Below are 21,600 nucleotides of genomic sequence, written 5' to 3'. Positions count from 1 at the left end.
ATTTATTCATAGACACAGAGAGAGATGGGGACAGAGACACAGGCAGAGGGAGAAGCAGGCTCCATGCAGGGAGCCCGACGTGGGACTCGATCCCGGGACTCCAGGATCACGCCCCGGGCTGCAGGCGGCGCCAAACCGCTGAGCCACCGGGGCTGCCCTGATGATTATTATTTTTTTTTAATATAAGATAATTGGCAGATTTCTTGGAAATGTCCCTTTTGAAGGGTTTAGGGCTTTACTCCTACTCCTCTGCCACTTTTTTTTTTTTTTACTGTTTTCAGCCTTGGAACGGAATCCAACCCAAGTTCTTCGCTTGGCGGCTGCGGTAGCCCTGACTTCAAACCCCAGGCGGGAAGACAAAGCGCGTCCCACGACGTCGAGGAGCCAGAGGGCTGAAACGGACAGCGCGTGCGTGTGAGGCCGTCGGCGCGCCGGGCGCGGGGCCTCCGGGCAGGCTCGCCGGCCAGTACCCGACCGTGCGGCGGCAACCTCTCAAACAGGTGTTACGGGCACTCGTCCGGGGCCGCCAGCCTGGCGGCGCAGACGGGCCCTGGCCACCTCCGGGCAGGTGTGATCAAGAGAACTAAAGGGGGATCCCCGGGTGGCGCAGCGGTTCAGCGCCGCCTTCGGCCCAGGGCGTGACCCCGGGCTCCCGGATCGAGTCCCGCATCGGGCTCCCTGCACGGAGCCTGCTTCTCCCTCGGCCTGTGTCTCTGCCTCTCTCTCTCTCTCTCTGTGTCTCGTGGATAAATAAATAACATCTTAAAAATAAATAAAAGAATTAAAAGGCCCCGGGCCCTCCAGCTCCCCAGGGGCGTCCCCTCTCCGGCCCGGCCGAGTGTCAGGGAGGAGGGAGGAGCCGAGGGAGCCCGCTTGGTCCCGCCCACGCCCCGAGGCGCTTTGCCCACCCGCCGCCCACAGGCGCGCGGTGCTGACGTCACGGCGTCCGCCGCCCGGAAGTGCGCCTGGCGACGGCGGCGACGGCGGCGCTGGTGAGCGGGCGCGCGCGCGGGGGGGACGCGCGGAGGGGCGGCGGGGGCGGCGGGGCGGCGGGGGCGGCCGGCCTTCCCCCGCCGTGGGTCGCGCGGGGCGGTGTGCGAGCCTGTGGCCGTGGGAGGCTTTCTCCGCCCGGCGGCTCGGACCTCGTCGCGTCGCCGCCACGTTCCGGCGACCGCAGGCCGAATCGTCGGGCTTCCCCGGGCACTTTCCCTTCGTCGCGGCCGGGCCCCCGAGGGTCTCACTAGGCGTTGGCGATCGGGCACGTGGCCACGGGGGCTGGACGCGCCGCTTCCCAGCCCGGGTCCGCGGCGCGTTCTGGTGATTGAGGCGGAGTTGGAAGGAGCCCGCGTTTCCTCCCCACGTGGTCTGCGAGAGGAGAACTCGCTTCGCCCCCTGGTGGGGAGCCCGCTTCCCGAGGAAAGGAACGGTCTCCTAGTTAGTGGTTTCCGTCGGGGTCCCTTGGAGCCCTGCTGGCCCCTCCGGGGGAGCCCGCTTGACGGGGGGAGCAGGGTGGTGGGTGGGGTTCAGGAGCCGGCCCGACGGGAAGGGATTCTGAGTGGGGAAAGCCGGGTCTGGGCCTAGGAACTGCCCCTGGGCCCCGAGTCTCAGGTGCAGGTGGGGAAGCGCCGTGGTCCGGAGGGGGCCAGGTCGTCGTGGAGTGTTGGCGTTCCCTTTCCCGCAGCCGCTGTTCTTGGCAGCTTTAACTGAAACCCGCGTCTCCAGAGAGCGTTGGGGCAGTGGCTCAGGAGTACAGAGCTGCCTAGCCAGAAGCATACATCTAGGCAGGCGGGACTGTCCCCCACATGGTCACTAATTGCAGTTTTGTTTTTTTTTTAAATATCTGAACAGGGGATGAATGTGTCCCAGACGTTAAATACAATTGCAGTATATAGCCCTTTATTTTCCTTCACTGTCAAATTTCATTGTCGTACGCGCGTGTTTGTCTTGCAGATGTGTGGTTGGCACCTGCCCCCAGATGCTGAGGTGCCTGAATCCCTGGCGCGGGCCCTTCCTGAGCTCTAGTCGGAGGAAGCTGTGCCTTTTCAAGCAGTATCTATTTACGATGAAGTTGCAGTCCCCAGAATTCCAGTCACTGTTCACAGAAGGATTGAAGAGCCTGACAGGTGAGAGGTTAGGATGCTTCTTGCTTTGAAAGCCCTTGTAAGTGGAGAAATGGAGGCTAAGAAATGTTTCTTAGCCAACATTCAGGGTTTGATTTGGTTTTCTGGTGTGTGTGTGTGTGTGTGTGTGTGTTTTGGTTGTTGTTCTGTTTTTTGTTCTCGCTGTTGAGCTAACCAGAAAGAAAAGGTTTACTATGGGTTATCCAAAACATAGCCAAACATAAGAGTCAGGCAGTGACTTCAATTAAAAGGCATGGTTTTTCTGTATGCTTTGCTAACTACCTTATAGATCTATTCCAGGATTGGGCCTACAAACGTAACAAGTGGATATACTTTCTCATGGTCAAGGAACGAGGCTTAAGAATGCCAACATTTTCATAGTAACTAGAGAGCTAAATTTTGGACTTGTGCAATCTGCTTTTAGTACTTAGTTTGTAACCACTATGCTATATTTTTCTCCCTAGATGTAAGTGCTTTCTGAGCCAACTGAAGGCAAAAGGAGATAGGAGTCCCTTCCGTGCACATGTAAAACTTACCTGTAAGGAGCACAGGAAATGACTTCAGCTAAGTCCTTGATGACTGCAGCTTCATGTTGCTTGCCACAGTTCTATCATTCCTTACATTTGTCCTTAGTTACCAGCTGTGCTGTTGCTAAAGCAGCCATGTAGCTGCATTACAAAGCCTGTGGTATTTTAGTGACCCTCCAGAAATACATAAAGGCATGTGTTTGTAGAAAGGTGACCTATACGGTGTTATGCAACCCTGGCTGTCCATTAGATTCACCGGGGGAGCTTTTAAACCATACAAATGCTGGGGTCCCACCCTGACCTTCACCGAACTGGAATCTCTGGGGAGGATGGGCATCTATAAATTTTTATAAGAACTCTAGTCCATTAATTCTGTTGTGCAAAAGATGGAGGAACCATGGCATTAAAATGACTATTTGTATTAGTTTATTCCCAGAGCTACTTTTCTATTCTTGAAATCAGATGATTTTTTAGATACATGTCAGAGGTCAGTGGTCCAGAACTTGTTGATTCATATAGATTCTTCATGTGTTCTTGACGTGGAGGGCCTGAAGCCAATACTTCACTCTGAGTTATAATTAGAGTGAAAAATGCTAGAAACTCCAGTCCACTAGAAATATCAGTCACATGTACAATGTATATTTTCCTAGTAACCACATTAAAGGTAAAAAGAAATGGGTGAAATTAAAATTTATTGATTTATTAATATTTTATTTATTAATGACAGACACAGAGAGGCAGAGACACAGGCAGAGGGAGAAGCAGGCTCCATGCAGGGGGCCTGATGGGGGACTCGATCCCAGGTCTCCAGGATCAGGCCTTGGGCTAAAGGCGGCACTAAACCACTGAGCTACCCAGGGATCCCGAGTACTCCTTTTTTCTTTCTTTTCTTTTCTTTTCTTTTCTTTTCTTTTCTTTCTTTTCTTTCTTTTCTTTCTTTTCTTTTTTCTTTTCTTTTCTTCTTTTCTTTCTTTTCTTCTTTTTTCTTTTTTCTTTTCTTTCTTTTTTCTTTTCTTTCTTTTCTTTCTTTTTTTTTAAAGATTTTATTTATTCGTGAGAGACAGAGAGAGAGAGAGAGAGGCAGAGACAGGCAGAGGGAGAAGCAGGCTCCAGGCAGGGAGCCCAACGTGGGTCTTGATCCCGGAACTCCAGGATCACACTCTGGGCTGAAGGCGCTAAACTGCTGAGCCACCTGGGCTGCTCCCCGAGTTCTTTTTTTTTTTTTTTAAGATTTTATTTATTTATTCATGAGAGACACACAGAAAGAGGCAGAGACACAGGCAGAGGGAGAAGCAGGCTTCTGATGTGGGACTCGATCCCAGGACCTTGGGCTCATTCCCTGAGCCGAAGGCAGATGCTTAACCACTGAGCCACCCAGATTTCCCAATAATTACTTTAGGATAGCATTTCATTTTATCCACTGTATTTAAGATACCATCATTTTAATATAAAATTTGTGTAAAAATTATTAACGAGGTATTTCACATCCTTACTTGTAAGTCCTTGAAATCTGGTGGTTGGCACCTCCTGACCATCTTAATTCAGACTCACTACATTTCAAGTGCTAGTTCAGTAACCACATGAGCCTACTGTTTGAATGGTACAAGTTTAGAAATTCCAAATCTGAGTTGAATTCAAGCTTGTTCTTTCTTTATATGCCTTTCCCAGCTCCTAATCTTCCCATCTTCAGTTGCAAGAGGCTTCTTGGATTAAAGGTGCCAAATGCTTGGATGTAGGTAATTAACTCTTGGTGGCCTGTTTTGGGTCCTGCATTTTTCTTTTGGAAACCAGGGTCTGGATATTGATTGCTATAGGTTCTTCAGTGTCTTTTAACAATTTCATTTGGCTTACTAACCCTTACCTCAAGAGTTGAACTGTCTTCACCTTGAGAGCTGAAATCCTAAGGAAATAGAAACTCAATAGGGTGGGAAGATATAGGTCATATTTACCCCCAGGGTCTTGTCCTTGAAAGCCTGGCAAATGGTGGCATGGACATATTCTGAAGTTGACTTTTTAAATTTACTTTTTAATTTAATTTTTTTTTTAAGATTTTATTTATTCATGAGAGAAACAGAGAGAGAGAGGCAGAGACACAGGCAGAGGGACAAGCAGGCTTCATGCAGGGAGCCTGATGGGGGACTTGATCCCAGGTCTCCAGGATCAGGCCCTGGGCTGAAGGTGGCGCTAAACCGCTGAGCCACCTGGGCTACCCCAGAAATTGACTTTTTTAGGTTATGGTGGAAGTGGCAAGAATGGAATCCTATAGTGCAAAGCTCATCAGTTAGAAAATCAAATAATTGGTTTTATTTGATTTTTGCCACTTTAAAGACTTGAGTGTTCTGGGAAAATACGATGTTTTGCATGAAAATTGCACAAACACACAAATGATGGCTGCTGTATGGTGATACTATACAATTGAATACTGTACCACTTCTCAAGTCCTAATAGCTGATTTGCCACATGCAAATTAGTTCAGTATGCAAGACTTTGGGAAGCTAGGATAGTGGATGATTTTAGACATAATCCAGAGATTATACGCTGTGTAGGATTTCATAATCTGCCAGTTTATCTCATGTAATTTATTCCTTTTGCTTGAGGACAACATTGTAGAGGCATGCTAGGGTCATGTGAGATCTTTTCCCCCTGTTTTGTACATGAGACTGAGGTTCTAGACATTGACATTTTTCCTAAGTTACATGGTTAATGAACATGTCAGGGTATCTTTGGACGCTTGGCTGTAATCTATACAAAATGCTGGGCATTAACACTCAGTAGTTAGATTTTCACTGGTTAGGTATGTGATGTCATAAAGCCGTCATAGTTAATAACATTTGGGACAGTAGGAACACCTGGACACTGAAGAACAGATCGTGTATTTTTTGGTAGTATAGTCATGACATGAAATGGTCTTGCCACTGTCCTTCCACTCACTTTCTGTATCCTTAGCCTCCAAAACTTAAAATTCAAAATTGTAAAGGGAACAAGTTAATGAAAATTTGATTGAAAAAAAATTAAAAAGTAGACAATGATAAAAGTTTCTGACATATAATGTCATGGTCTTTTGGATTGCTAACAATAATTAAAAATAGCTTACTGTCAGATGTGGCAGTTGAAGCAGATTAATAGGTTTGGGATGATGAGATTATACATTTCTTAAGTCTTAGGCTTAAATTGACAATTAAATTTAGTTGCATTACGTATTTTTCTGAGTATGTAGTTTACAAAATTCGTCGCAGTGTGGATCCCTGTAAGATTAGAGATACAATAACGGAGGAAAAAAGGAGTGTCTAAGCTTGATAATCCCTACTCTTAGTTATTATGACTGTTCCATGCAGGCACATACATATGCCTTTATATGCCACTTGTATTATGTTAGAATTCTGCGTTTTTTGGAAATAGTTATCCATTTCCATATGGCTAATCAAAATGATGGAATAGATTACTTTGAATTCTGGACCTCTTTCTGTAATACAGTTAATTTATTAGGTGACTTTGAACTTAAAAATTTATCTTAGTCGAGCCAGTGTGAGAATCTTAAAACAGAGGCTATCTTGTGTTCAGTCTTGACCTTCTTCATCCTGTTAAAGTAGGTTCAAGTGAAAGTAAAACTTACTCATTTTTTGCATTTCAGAATAGATTCTAACTGTATTAATTCGAAGAAAATCTTTAAAAAATACTTTCCAGTGAGGTCACTCTGGTTTATTTTTTAAATTTTTTTGAAGCTGGGACATCACAGGTTCTCTTGTGAGTCAAGTTGGTGTAAGAAATGAGTAGGATAGGCATTCTACTCTGAGAATGAACAGGTAATGTTAATATAATTAGTATGATAAAAAATAGGCTACTCTAGTAGCTTGGAAAAAATTCGTTTAACTCTACCATCAAAGAGAGATTCCTAAACTGAATTACAAAAGATGAATAAGGATGAACTAGATCAGTGTTTCTCCCATTTTGGGTAGTAACCCATTAGTGAACCATAAAGTGAATGTAGTGGTCATGACCAGTGTTAAAAAAAACAAAACAAACAAAAAAAACAGAGGAAAAGAGGATAGAACAGATGAGGTTGTGTGGTATGAAGTTAACAGTATTTCTTGAAACTTCATCTGACATGATTGACATGTAAAATGTCTTGGTGTGGGTTGTGCACCAAGATGTTTCATGGCCAGCTGCTCAGCTAGGTGAGCAGGAAAGATTTTTGGGTGAAGTGACCCATGCAAGTGAAGTTACAGAGGGAACTACAGGGAGATTTTGGTGAATGTAAAGCATATGCAGAGATAGGAGACAGAAATGGGTCAGGAGGCCCTTGTATGATGTACCACAGAAATGTGGATATTGTGCTGGGAGTAGTTAGAGGGATAATGGCATAGCCTAATCAAGTGAGTGATTTAGAACCCCCTGTTTAGATGGGGGAAGCTGGGCTTAAGGGGGCTGATGTAGCACTCTTGGTAGGGAAGGAGAGGAAGAGGTCCTGAATTAGGGAGAATGGACAGAGTCCAGAAATAGTTTGACATTCCGTAACTTTTTGGGTCAAGGGCCTCTATAAATCTCATGAAAACTGGACTAACGTATACTCTTTTTTTTTTTTTTTTTTTTTTTTTGACTACCATACATGGTTTTTACACTTTATTTTAAGGGACCTTGAACCCCATATGAAGGAACCCTTAATAGGACATAGAGTCTGTAGGACTTGATTAGAAATGTGGAGTGAAGGGAAGATGAACACATACTCTTGGAAAGAACTTAGGGTGGTCTGGGAGATCTAAAAATTTAAGGTCAGAAGGTGGAGGGAACATTTGTTACTTCATAGCAGATCATTTTAGGTAGTCTCCAGAGGGTGGGGCTGGAGGGTTAAGGAAGAATATGTAGAGGAAGAGGATGAGCACAGATTTAGGGTAGGGGTGGAGGTTAAGATACTGGTTGGTCATGAGGGATGCCAGAACTCTGATGCAGTTAGCTCAATGTTCAGGTCATTGCCCTCCAGCCAGAGACCAGGTAAGTTGTTACTCCTTGCAGTGAGGGAGAACATGGACCATGGAGAGCTGTAGAGTATCTCAGCAAAAGGTTTTTAGAAAGGACTTCTTGTAGGATTTGTGCTTGTGTCATGTTTTGAGGAGGGAATAAGAAGTGGAATTTACCTGTGGGTTAAGGTGGTATCAGGAAGCAAGGATAAATCTGTGATGGGCATCTTAATTCTTACTTAGAAGATGAGAACACAGCTCTGTGCTCTGTTAACTAGTAGGTAAATAAAGAGCAGTCACATGTATTAACTGCCATAAGTTGGTGTCTTTGACGGTGTTCATGTCTTCTATGTTCAGACATGATTACTAGTTGTCTTAACTGATCCGTCAAGGTCACTGAATGGACTTGCTGATGTGGATGTTCTCTGACATTGTTTATGTTCAACAAGAGAACACCAGGGTCTAATTGTGGGTGCCAGGCCAGCTTGTGGCAATACCAAGACTTAGGTGGTCGTATAAGGCCAGTTCCTGGATGTCATTCTCCCTGGGTACCATATGATGTCCTTTGGTCATGAGTAATTACAATGGACTTTGTCTTGTACCTAGAGAGGAGTTAGCTCTGGGTTTCCTGTACTGAGGCCCTCAGAGTAGTTTGAGCATTCCTGTGGCTTTTCTAGAGCTTAGGCAGGAACAGAAATCAGCATTGTATGCAGGTCATTTCTCGACAGATTCTTAGCTGTGACATCCTAGCTGGTGTGATAGACTAATGTTTGAAGTTTCATAGTTTCACGCATGAACATAGAGCCTATCAGTACATAAAGAGAAATATGTCTAAGAACACCTCACATTTCTGAAGTATGCACACAACTTGGAGAAAAAACAATTGTTCACTTTTCGGTTATAATTCAAATTTATATTGGTGACCTTGGAGGATTATGGAATTCTGAATTCTCTTTCGAGTCCACCAAGAAAAAAATCTGCAGATTCCCTGCTCTCAGTTGTGAGAGGCATTCTACTCCAAGTAAGTCATCTTGTTTCTACGGGCCTTGTAATTTTTATTTGAAGAGGTGCAGTTCAGTAATCTCTGCTGTCCCTAATAGATTGGAAAAACCATGTACTTTTGTAGTTAAATAAGTTGAAGTAAAAAATATTCTTTCTTCTTTCAGAATTGTTTGTCAAAGAAAATCATGAATTAAGAATAGCAGGGGGAGCAGTGAGGGATTTATTAAACGGAGTAAAGCCTCAAGATGTGGATTTTGCTACGACTGCTACTCCTGCTCAAATGAAAGACATGTTTCAGTCGGCTGGTATTCGTATGATAAACAACAAAGGAGAAAAGCATGGAACAATTACTGCCAGGGTGAGTGAAAGGTTTGACGGCAATTGCATTGCCTTTTTTGTAATTTTTAAAATTGTTCTGTGTTTTTTCTAGTTTTAAGAAGCAGGTGACAAAAAACTAATAAAAGTACGTCAGTCTCTCCCTCTTAAGCCGTGCATCCTCCTTTGCTGCAGCCACTTTCAATTAGTTTTTATGGTACTTACCTATTAGCCTCACGTTTCTAAAAAAGACCTTTCTGTGCTGCAGTGTTCTGGTTTCCAGTTTCCCAGTTGTGGGATGTTTCTGTTGACTTCCTGCAGGGGAAAGGGGCAGCCTGTTGTCCTACCTCATCTTCGCACTCTGACTATGACCATCATGTTTGGTTGAATTCACAGTCAGTGTTTTCATTTAGGACTGTATGGTTTACAGCTGAACTGTGAAGTATAGTGTAACTGCAGCTCTTTCTTGGGTGGTTGTGGTTTTTCCCCCGCAGTTGACAGCATTTTTCCTTTATTTGGCTTTCTGTTTGCCAGTCATCTGTTCCTGTACTCCATAAGCTCATTTAGTAGACTAAACTTGTCAAGTTTCAGTTCCCTTGTTTTGAGCCACCTCACCTGGTACATGCTGTCTTCTCACAGCCGTACGTTGTGAGCTGGCTCCTCATTTCTCATCCTAAGATTTCTCTGCACCAGATCCTGGGAATTTCTTTGCTTCTTCCTTATTAGACTGCCTGGTCCTTGAGTCCTGTGTGATAGTCTTTCTTGTTACTGGTTTTTTTGTTTTTTTTTGTTTTTTTTTTTTGGCTCTTATTTTAATAGTCTGAAACCTGAAAAAGCCTTACATGTCTGCACATATTTTTATTTTACCTTCACACTGGTCTGATAGTTTGATTGGCTGTAGAATTCCAGGCTGGCAATCATTTTCACTCAGAAATAGCCTTTGTTTGCTGCCTGCCAGTGCTGCCACTGGGAAGTCTGAGCTCATTCAGATTTCTCGTTGGAGACCATTCCCCATCCCCCCCACCCCCAAAGCTTTTCTGATCTTTTTATCTGGTGTTTTTAATTTCAAGATGCTGTGCTTTGGTTTGGATGTGTTTTTTCATTAATTGTGTAGGGAGACTTAGTGGGCCCTCTTGTATTCCTCTCATAATTCCATCCCCTTTGTTCAATGTCTTCACCTTTGGAAGCTACTGTGATATTGGATGTTGGACCACGAAGACTGATCTAGTTTTATCTTTTGTCTCCTATTTTATATTTATTTAAGATTAAAAAAAAATTCATTTAAGAGTGAGCACAAGAGGGAGAAGGAGCAGAGAGAGAGGGAGAAGCGGATTCCCCGCTGTACTCAGAGCTTTACATGGGGCTGCATCCCAGGACCCTGAGATCATAACCTGAGCCAAAGTCGCTTAACCAACTGAGCCATCCAGGCGCCTCTCTCCTATTTTATATTCTCATACCTTTATTTTACTTTCCATGGGACTGCTTTAGCCTGATCATCCAGTCTTTGTTACATTTGCAACTTTTGCTATTTTTAGATTTTTTAAAGAGATGTTTCTTAGAATATTTCTTTTGAAAACTTCCTCTTGTTTCAGATGAACTGTCTTACTTCTTTTAAGATACCGATTGTAGGTTTTTTGACAATGTCTCTCCTCTGAGCTTTTTCTGTCTTTCCGTTGGCTTTCCTTAAATGTAGGTTTGGTTCTTTCCTTAAGTGTGGATGATCCTCTGGTGTTTGTAAAGTGACTTGAGAACTTCACTTCGTAGGAATTGTCAGCTGGTTACTTGTGGGATCACCAGTGTCAATATCAGTGGAAAAGGGGAAATCAGAGGAATCCTTTAGTGTCATTCAGCTTAGAATAAGGCTGGTTATCAGCATTTTGAAAACCAGGTGGAGAAGGAGAATGAGGGTGGTATGGATTTTTTTTTCACTTAAACCTTGTTTTAATTGTGGTGCTTCATTCTCATCATCATCTGTATCTGGTGTCCCAAACTGTGACTATTTTTAGGTCAGCCTTTCTTGTGAGTTAATCTCTGGTTCTTTGCCTGGGTAAGGGAGACATTCCAGGGATCTGTTCCCTACAGTGATTTTCAGTCTTCCATATTTCACACCCTTTTCTTACTGTCTTTCAAGAAAACTTGTGCCTCAAATTCTTGAGTTCTAGAATTCTATAGTGAGAACTAACTTGTTTCAAGAAAAGAAATGAGATTGGGAGGAATTCTAGAACAGACTTAGAGTGATGATTAGAAGCTTTCAATTCTTAATGAAGAGATTCCGAATTTCTTATTGGCATGTAAAACCCTTTACTGTCTTCTCCTAAATGCTAGCATGGTATTTGTTAGCAGTATTTTCTTGTGCATATATCCCTCTTTCTCTGCGCCTTTGGTCATCTTTTCTCTTCATTGAAATGCTCTTCCCCCATGTCCCAAGTATAGATCCTACTTAGTTTTCAGGGCTCAGCTCACAGGTAATCTATCCTGAAGCTACTCAGCTTTTCCTAGTTGGGGCTAATCTCTCTTCCCACAATATATATAGTACTTTGTTTCAACTTCATTGATGGTTACCAGTACAGGAGTTGCAGAATGTATTAATAATGGTTTGTATTTCTTCCTCTATTAGTCCTTTTCTCAGTGGTATATATAAATACCAATAAATATCAATATAAATTGATATTCAGCTCTTTGCAAACTGGAATTAAAAAAATATTTCAGAGTAGCCTGATCTGAAGAACTGGAATCCACCATTTTGAAGGCCTCCTCTGTTCTCTGCCACAATATTTGTTAGAGTTGTCTTTTTTTTTTTTATGTCAGACTCATCCTTTTTAATGAAGATTGTTTTATTATTTTTTTAAAATATTCTTTGGCAAAAAAAAATAAATAAATAAAATATTCTTTGGCTCTATCTTGAATATAGTGGTAAATTTTCCATTTCAAGATACATGTACACTAGGTCACTTTGAGAAGAAAGATGATACGTGTCAGGACTCACTAATTTTTTTCAATTCATACAGTGATACTAAAAACTAATCAAAAACCCATTTCATTACAGCTTCATGAAGAAAATTTTGAAATTACTACACTGCGGATTGATGTTGTCACTGATGGAAGACATGCTGAGGTAGAATTCACAACTGATTGGCAAAAAGATGCTGAACGCAGAGATCTCACTATAAATTCTATGTTTTTAGGTAATATCTAGAGATAATGTTTTACTCCAGTCTTTCTGAAAGCTGCCTTTTTCTTTTTTCTTTTTTTTTTTTTTTTAAGATTTCTTTATTAGAGCAAAGTGAGGGCAAGAGGGAGAGAGAATCTCAAGCCGACCCTGCACTGAGCCCAGAACCTGACTCGGGGTGCTATTCCACAACCCTGAGATCATGACCTGAGCTGAAACCAAGAGTTGGATGCTTACCCAGCTGTGCCACCCAAGCACTCCTGAGAGCTGCCTTTTCAAGTGAATCTGCAGTCTGGGAATGTTCTCTAAGTTGAGAGGTTGCATTAGTTTCATCTGAGAGATAGCGTAGCATGTGGGTTAAAAGATGACCCTGAGGGGCACCTGGGTGGCTCAGTTAGTTAAGCAGCTGCCTTCTGCTCAGGTCATGATCTCAGGGTCCTGGGATTGAGCCCTGTGTCTTGCTCCCTGCTCAGTGGGGAATCTAATTCTCTCTCTGCCCCTCTCCCCCATTTGTGCTCTTGTGTTCATGTGCTCTCTCAAATAAAATCTTTAAAAAAGAAAAAAAAAAATCTCTGGAGCCAAAAGTCCTGGGTTCAGATTCTGACTATGATTCACTAGCTGTAAAATGAGGATGGTAATATCAGTCTCCTTTGCAAGGTTGTCGTGATTAAAGGAGATAATAATTTTACATCTTTACATCCTTTTACATCCTTTACATCCTTAGAACAGTGCCTGCCTGGCACATGTACACATTCAGTACTCATTTATTAATTGCATTTTAAAATGGTTAACATTTCAGGTAAGAAAAGCACACCCACATACATTCCCCAAGTCACTCTCCACTGCATTGTGTTTTGTGCATGCCTACCCTAGGCTTTCTTTTCTGGTGCCCATGGCATACATTCATGAGTAACCTCAGCACCTTTTCTGTTGCTATGCCTAGACACAAGGTCAAATTCTTTCATAGCATTGCATTTTAGGAATCACCTGTAATCAGAGTTGACATGCAAGAGAAAACCTATTTATCATCTCACCTTGATGTTTTTGTTAATGAAACTAGTGAGACTCATAGTAGATGAATTAAGTTTAGTGCTTCATTGGAGTGTTCTTTTTTGTCCTTTAAATTGTAGTTAAGTCCTTTATATGTTTAAGACTTTGGATTGGAAAAAGAGAGCTGAAGCAACCACTATTCATAACCTAGTTGTGGCAGCAGTAATAGTGAAAGGATTAAAGTACAGATTCCTTGCTACCCAAAAAGTATCCTCTGTAACCTTTTTCAAGTTGAAGTGGTATAAGGTGTGGAAGCAAGTACTGTTCCCTCAGAATGAAAATCCTTGAGATTTGTTTCACTTAGTGCAAACAGGTACCAAAGTAGGTCTTTTGTAAAGGTGATAGGGCCTAAAGCGAACTTGGAGACAGTGGGGGGACCTGTAACAGGATTTGCTTTATGGGCTGGAGAAGGGGGTTGTGTGCCAACATGGGATTCTTGCCAGCTCCATTAAAGATGTTTTTGAAGCACCCACTAGGTTCTAGGTTATTTGATATACTTTATTGCATTTAACTGTCCTAAAAACTGTATTAAATATTAAATCCATTTGATGAGGAAGTAGACTGAGATGGTAAAGGGCTTACTTAAGTCCTAGACTACCATGATTGGAGCCCAGGTTTCCAAAGCCCAGTTGATTTGTGACCAGAGAGAAGCCCCATTAGGGGCATATTTTTGTCTCCCTTATCTGTTTATCTTTGCTCATTGTGACTTAGGGTAAACTGCCCTGCCTAGTGCAATGTATAAAATTTTTAACTGGCTTTTCCTGAGCATACCTACCTATAATAGAGAAGCTAATATTCCTTTTTAATATACTATTTTATAGAAATAAAAGCTATTCTTACTGATACTACTGTTTTCTAACATTTGCTGAGCCCTTATAATGTGCCAGGCACTGTTGTAAGCACATCACAGAAATTTAATTTTTCCGGCATCTCTATGACGCAGATACTTCTGTTTAACCCACAGTAATTTGCTTAAAGTTGTGCAGCTGGTAATTGCAGAATTAGGATTCCAACTTAAGCATCCTGGCTCTGGAGGTCACATTCTTAACCACTACATTATTCTTAGCAGCTCAACTTTATTTCTTATTTTTATGCACCATATTTTGAAAGTGCTAATCAGAGCAAAAAACAAAGTGCACACTGATAGGATATTCTCACTACTCATTACTATTCTCACTACTCACTAATTTTTACTTTCAGCCCATTTTTCTACCCAGGCTGTTTATAGGCCTTACTGGATGAAGCATTCATAGTTCTGGTATTTCTGATTACTTTGCTTCTCTCAAACTTTGTTCTTGTCATATCCTACTTTTTTTTTGTTTTTCCCTTTCCTCCAAATGTTGATATTTCCTTTACTGAAAAGGACTTTAGTACTTCCATGCTCAGCAGGGAGAGTCCAATCTCTTTATTAAGAGACAGATATACCACATGGATTTGCTACTTTGTAATCATATTTTTGCCTGTTTACTTTTTTCCCACTTTCATTTCTTTGAATTCAGAGCCTTTAAAAATTGCTATACGTGTCAAAATGCCATATAAATCAAAGCAATTTGGGAATTGTTAAGCTTGAGCTTACTGATATTTGTGCATTTGGGATAATTAAAGAGCATTAAAGTTCAAACAGAACTAAATTGCGAAGTAGTTGCTTTTCAGAAGTAGAGGCAGTGCTTCTCTTCTTCAAGGTAGTGTCTCTGAGAATCACCCATCTTCCCATTTGGATGGTAGAAGGTGTGTCTTTGTGCTGTTTTTTTGAGTCCCTAGGGTGACCAGCTGTCTGTTTGTCTGGGATTGAGCTATTCCCTGGGACATGAGATTTTTGGTTTTTAAAACCAAAAAGGTTCTGAGATAACAGATGAATTGATTGCTCTACTAATACATGAGCTTTGGTGTGCCTTATATTAAAATTTTTTTTTTTTTGTTAACATATGAGAGAACAAACATACTATAGTGGGAATGTTTCTTGTTTACATTTTTTTGAATGGGTATTAGTTTTAAGGACTCAAATTCATATAGCTTAAGAGGCTGCATAGTGATCTCATAATCTGATTCACCGTAGCCTTGCTCACAATGTAATCAAACTTGGATCTGACAGAAATGTGAAAAACACTATCTCATAAATTTGCATTTTTTTATGACTAAGGATGAAAAATTTTCTTTTAAATTCTTTAAATATTTATTTGTTTTAGAGAGAGCAAGAGAGAGCATGCAAGCCAGGAGAGGGGCAAGGGGGAGGGAGAGGGAGAGAATCTTAAGCAGACTGTGAGCTTAGTGCAGAGCCTGAGTCGGGGCTTGATTTCACAACCTTGAGATAATGACCTGAGCTGAAATCAAGAGTTGGCTGCTTAACCAACTGAGCCATCCAGATGCTCTGAAAAATCTTAAAGGTTTTTTATATTTCCTTAGTATATTTTTAGCTAATTCTTCTACTTATATATGGTATTTTTAGTTACAAGATATTTTTGTATATTATGGAAATTAAGTATTTGGGTCTATTTTGACTTATATGTATTTTTTTCTCAGTATGTTAGTTATGTTTGCCCTGGTGGTTCTTGTCATGCAGGCATATTTGATTTTTAGGTAGTTGAATTACTTTGACAGCTCTCTGCTGTGTGTGTGTGTGTGTGTTAGTTTTGTTTTCTTGGTAAACCCCCACATAGTCTAAAATCTGCATATTAATTTTTGACTACCTCCCCCATACTTAATTACTAATAGCCTACTATTGGTAGGAAGCTTTACTGATAACAAACTATTGATTAACACAAACTTTGTATGTTCTGTGTATCATACACTGCGTTCTTATAATAAAGCAAGCTAAAGAAAAAATGTTAAGGAAATCTTGTATAAGAGAAAAAACAGCTATAGTATTATATAAAAGGAGAGGTGCCTTGATGGCTCAGTTGGTTAAATGTCTGTCAGGTCATGATCCCAGGGTTCTGGGATTGAGCCCTGACTCGGGCTCCCTGCTCAGTGGGGAGCCTGCTTCTCCCTCGCCCTCTATGCCTTCCTGCCCCCCACCCCTTCCCCACTGTGCTCTTTCTTGCTCTCTCTTTCCAATAAATAAAATCTTTGAGGAAAAAAAATCCACCCATAAGTGGACCCACAGAGTTCAAACCTTATGTTCAAGGATTTAAATTTTGAAAGATTTTTTCCCCATTCCAGGATCAGAAATACTTTTTCCTATGGTTTATTGTTTTTAGTTTCTCCAGATTCTTTTTGCTGTTTATTTTTTTCCCCCAGATTATTTTGGCTATTCTTGTTTGTTTTTCCATACTAACTTGAAAATCAGCTTGTTTGGTATTTTATCTCCACCCCAATTCATACTTGAGACATATTTCTTGTTTAGTTCATTTTTGGGCATTATCTTTTTAGTTGCTGTTGTAAATTCACCCTTTTATTCCATTAGGTCTTCTGTTTGATAGTGGGTGTATGTGTGAATGCTGTCCCTGTCTACGTTTTAACTTCATAACTCCTTCACTTAGTTTGTAATAGTTCTTAGCAAAATTTGTTTCCCAGTTCTTATTTGCTAACAGCTATCTCTCCCCCTCCTGTTTTTTAATGAACAGGTTTTGATGGTACCTTATTTGATTACTTCAATGGTTATGAAGATTTAAAAAATAAGAAAGTTAGGTTTGTTGGAAATGCTAAACAAAGGATACAAGAAGATTATCTTCGAATTTTAAGATATTTCCGGTAAGAATTTTTTTAAAAATAATGATATAGATTTTAATATATCCCAGAGCTCTGTGTGAGATGTAAAATGCACAGGTCAGTGTACAACATAGTGACATCCCAGATATCTGTCTCCGATAGACTCAGTAAAATGTGACTTAACTGTGAGATATATTTTTTTCCCCAAAACATACATATTTACTCCATTCTGTGATGGTCTTTTATATAACTCAGCTTTAAATCATTTTTTAAAGGTCCATTTTTCTTATTTCCTGCACTGATCATTCATTACATAGATAAGTGAGTGCTTGCCACAGGCCAGCCACTTGCTGGGTGCTTTGAATACGGAGGAATGAGTGTCTCTGCCTGTGTGGCTTACAGTTTTAGGCGATCATGGGAAACACTTAGATGAACTTGCTAAGTAAGGATGGAATGAATTTGGTTTTGTGGGTAGCAGTGGTTTTTAAACTTTGAGCTATATAACCCTTTTTAAAAACGATTCTAACTGGCTAGTTTATGTCTAATAATATATTTTACTGGTTGGGGGATCACATTTAGAATATTCTAAAATATTCTAAATGTGATTCAGATATTCTGTCAATAGATGCTCTTCCTTTAAATTTGAGTATTTGCAGAAATCTCTCTTTGCAAATAGAACACAGACTGACATCTATAGTTACTGTCATTTAATCTACATTATTAACTGAATTTTAAAGATTTGTTAGTATGGGGGTGCTTTAAGGCTTCCAATTCTGAGATTGCTAGAAATATATTCCACTGTCTGCAACTAGACGAGTCCTATTTGAAACTTTTCATTAAAAATATTGGTGGTGGGCAGCCCGGGTGGCTCGGCGGTTTAGCGCCACTGCCTTCGGCCCAGGGCCTGATCCTGGAGTCTCGGGATCCATTCCCACGTCGGGCTCCCTGCATGGAGCCTGCTTCTCCCTCTGCCTGTGTCTCTGCCTCTCAATCTCTCTCATGAATAAATAAAATCTTTAAATAAAAAAAAAAAGTGGGTACAGACAGGCAAGCTTTGTATACTGTTCTTTTGATGGCATTCTTTACAAGAATGTTCTGTGTTATTCATCCAGTATAGATTCAGTGTCTCAGTTACTGATTTGGAAAGAGAGCAGAGAATTCTAGTTCTTGTTAATTTAAGAAGTTGATTTATATTTTATTGACTTCAGGTTTTGTCATCTGGGAACAAAAAGAAGGTAAGGAATTGACCAGATGATTTCTAAGTCCCCCTCCCCCCCCTTTTTGGTATTTATTTATTTTTGTATGTGTATGTATTTATTTATTCATGAGAGAGGCAGAGACATAGGCAGAGGGAGAAGCAAGCTCCCTGCAGGGAGCCTGATGTGGGACTCAGTCTCAGGATTCTGGGATTATGCCCTGAGCCAAAGGCAGATGCTTAACTGCTAAGCCACCCACGTGTCCCTCTAAGGTCCCTCTTAAACCTAAATCTACGTTGTTTCATATTAGATGTATGGAAAAGTACCAGTAAAATGAAAAGCAAGATTTTTCTAGTGATATGCCAACATAGAGGTAACATGCTCTGAGAATTTTGTTTTGTAGGTTTTATGGGAAAATTGTAGACAAACCTGGTGACCATGATCCTGAGACTTTGGAAGCAATTGCAGAAAACGCAAAAGGCTTGGCTGGAATATCAGGAGAGAGGATTTGGGTGGAACTGAAAAAAATTCTTGTTGGTAACCATGTAAATCATTTGATTCACCTCATTTATGATCTTGATGTGGCTCCTTACATAGGTGAGAGCAAGTTAGAAAATATTTGAGTTTTTCTTTTCTTTTTTTTTTTTTTTTTTTAATATTTGAGTTTTTCACAATGAAACATCTGGTTTAAAATTTCATAGGGAAAAATATTTGACTAATTGCAAAAGGAGAAATGGAGTATTTTAAAATAAAGATAAACTGTGAAGTCAGGGTTAGGGACACAGTGGCCTTTGGGTCAGACTTGGGTTTGAATGATGCTTTTCCACATATCACCTTTGTGATTTGGGTTAGTTAATCATTAGTTGCTGAATCTAAAAAAGGGGTGTGAAGATAACAGCATCTGTCTAATGGAAGGGCTGAAAATTTCAGTGAGTTAACACATGTAAAGTGCTTAAAGGGTAACATACATAGAAATTACTCAATAGATGTTACAATATTCGGAAGAATGGTGGTATATGCTGGAGCACACTTCAGGAAACTTGGGGATATGTCAAGGAGAGTTTTTGAATGGTGGTGGGGGCGTAGGGGCGGATATTCTATGACAATAGGTCAGTGGAAGTCATAATTAAGTATCCCTTGTGAATCTGACCACCACTGCCTCTGGACCTTCTGGTCTCTCCCTAAGGGAAACTCATGTTTTAGGACTCCCCTAGGTTTTGGGGGCGGGGGTTATGGGAGGGAATAGCAACAGTGTTATCAGTAGTTAACCTATAAGATGGAGCATTAGGTTGAACCAGGCAGTTCTAGTGATGGGGCATTTTGTATACTACAACCAGGGTTGGTTGAGGGTATGAGTGTGTTTTACTAAATTTATCTACTGTAAAAAATAAAAATTGGTGAGAAATGTTTTTGTCCCTACAGGCTTACCTACTAATTCAAGTTTAGAAGAATTTAACAAAGTTAGTAAAAACGTTGATGGTTTTTCACCAAAGCCAATGACTCTCTTGGCCTCATTATTCAAAGTACAGGATGACGTCACAAAATTGGATTTGAGGTTGAAGATTTCAAAAGAAGAGAAGAACCTTGGTATATTCATTGTTAAAAACAGGAAAGATTTAGTTAAAGCAACAGATAGTTCAGAGCCACTGAAACCCTATCAAGATTTCATTATAGATGTAAGTATATACAGGTTGGTCAGATCTAAGTCCCACAGAGTGTTCTGAGTATTTTAAGTTAGAAATTTCACATTGGTTATTTATTTACCTTTTAGGATAGGATTATTAGCAAGCATTCTAATGTGTGATGAACTAAATGTTTGATTTTGGCCCTTAGTCTAGGGAATCTGATGCAACGACTCGTGTGTGTGAACTCCTGAAGTACCAAGGAGAACATGGTCTTCTAGAACAAATGCAGCAGTGGTGCATTCCTCCATTTCCTGTAAGTGGCCATGACATCAGAAAAGTGGGCATTTCTTCAGGAAAAGAAATTGGGGCTCTGTTACAGCAGTTGCGAGAACAGTGGAAAAAAAGCGGCTACCAAATGGAGAAAGATGAACTCCTCAGTTACATCAAGAAGAGTGAAAATTAATGGCAGAAAATTTGGGATAAGGCTAGGTTTTCTTCTCTCTCTCTCTCAATGAGATTTAAGAGACTTGAATGTAGAGCAGAATGAAAGCCAGCTTAGTGCACCTCCTTAGATCAACAGTGGTCTTCGGTTGTGAAACACAATTATACTTCAGGCAGTAAACTCAAGTCTACCTCCTCTTAATCTCATTTACATCCTTGAACCTTGTGGTTCTTTTGGAATAGTTCCTGCTGCAGATAGTATAGTTGGCTTCCCCTGTCTTCATCTGTCTAGACTTTTAAATGTTTTTTTTCCCCCAGTATGTGCATTACTGACTGATCTTAAAAGTGGTTCGTTCCTATCTTGAAGAAAAAAAGTGTTTCTTAACTGTATTATTTTATCATTGTCAGTTCTTACTTGAATTCTAGAGTAAACTTGTGTTGAAATTAGTTGACAGAATATCCTGTATAAAATTATGAAGACCAGGTATGTCCCAGGTAGCTGGCATTCATACACCCGCAACTGGCTTTAGCAAGCTCTGAGTTTTAGTATGTAGTTGATACTTTCCTTTGACATAATGATTTCTTTAACTTTGCATGCTAAGCCTTAGGAAGACTGGCTTAAGAGTTAACTCCTGAGCCTTTTATTTTAATAAATATTCCCTTTGGAATTGGAAGACAAGTGTGTTTATGTGGTATGTGACAGTATACTTCAGGTTTTATATATGGCAACAATAATCCCATGTCCTTAGTAATACTCCCATACCTTTAGTCATTGTTAATTTTTTTCATGAATTAAAAAGGCCTATATTAAAATACCCATCGCCAGGTGTATATGAATGCTCTTTAAAGGCTTGAGCCCTAAATGCTTTTGGTAGATAAATGGGTGTAAAGTATTGTTTCACCTGTTACATTCTGACATTTTAAAACTGATTTTCCTTTTTGTGTAGCCAGTCACAGCATCTTTGTCCCTTGTGGGGACGGGTCAGTAATTTAAGTCCTCTTAAATTCATAGAATCTTTACTATGCTAAAAAATTTCATACAGAGCTATAGCTATTTTAGAGATCTTGTTATGTATAAAACCATTTTAAAATAGTGTTATATGCATTTTTTTTCCATAGCAGAAAATTTTATTTGCAAGTGTCAGTAAACAAAATAGAATACTCTCAGATTACACCCTTCAGGTGGCAAAAGTAAAAGCAGTGTGCCTTCTCTGACTGTAGAGAGATGTACTGTGCCACCGGAAAGAACTGCCTAGGATCTGTTTAGTGTAAGACTTATGTGTGGACAACTCGGATAGCCCTATAAGCCCCAGGTTCTCATTAGTAATGCAGGTCAAAGAAGGCAGAGGCATGTGCTAAAGAACAGACAGCAGCATTCTTGAGTTGCTTTTCACCTACTCCTTTCTGTACAAAAATATGCAATGGAGAACTTCATTTGGATTGTTTTAGCCTAGGCAATCACAACCATTGCACATTTGCTAAAAGAAAATAAAACATAAGAGATTTAACAGTCTGTTTTTGGCCTCATACATTTTTTTCCCCATTAGTTGAA

General features: G+C 40.6%; 1 protein-coding gene across 3 annotated transcripts; it reads left to right on the top strand.

Moving 5' to 3' along the window:
- Positions 1-472: 472 nt before the first annotated feature.
- Positions 473-21,561, top strand: TRNT1 (tRNA nucleotidyl transferase 1). Of its 3 annotated transcripts, none has more exons than XM_025984620.2 (8): positions 473-992; positions 1,951-2,123; positions 8,769-8,962; positions 11,966-12,104; positions 16,702-16,828; positions 18,386-18,579; positions 19,405-19,658; positions 19,816-21,561. In XM_025984620.2, exons 2-8 carry the CDS (start codon positions 1,976-1,978, stop codon positions 20,068-20,070), a joined length of 1,311 nt encoding a protein of 436 aa, XP_025840405.1. In that variant the 5' UTR covers positions 473-992; positions 1,951-1,975; the 3' UTR covers positions 20,071-21,561. The 3 variants fall into 3 exon arrangements, with proteins under 3 accessions (XP_025840405.1, XP_025840421.1, XP_025840414.1); XM_025984636.2 differs by lacking the exon at positions 473-992 and adding an exon at positions 1,052-1,395; XM_025984629.2 differs by lacking the exon at positions 473-992 and adding an exon at positions 1,131-1,434.
- The last annotated feature ends 39 nt before the right edge of the window (positions 21,562-21,600 follow it).

This window comes from Vulpes vulpes, chromosome 9 (assembly GCF_048418805.1).
Source record: "Vulpes vulpes isolate BD-2025 chromosome 9, VulVul3, whole genome shotgun sequence".
Classification (NCBI taxonomy): domain Eukaryota; kingdom Metazoa; phylum Chordata; class Mammalia; order Carnivora; family Canidae; genus Vulpes; species Vulpes vulpes.
This window is presented reverse-complemented; position numbering and strand designations above follow the sequence as displayed.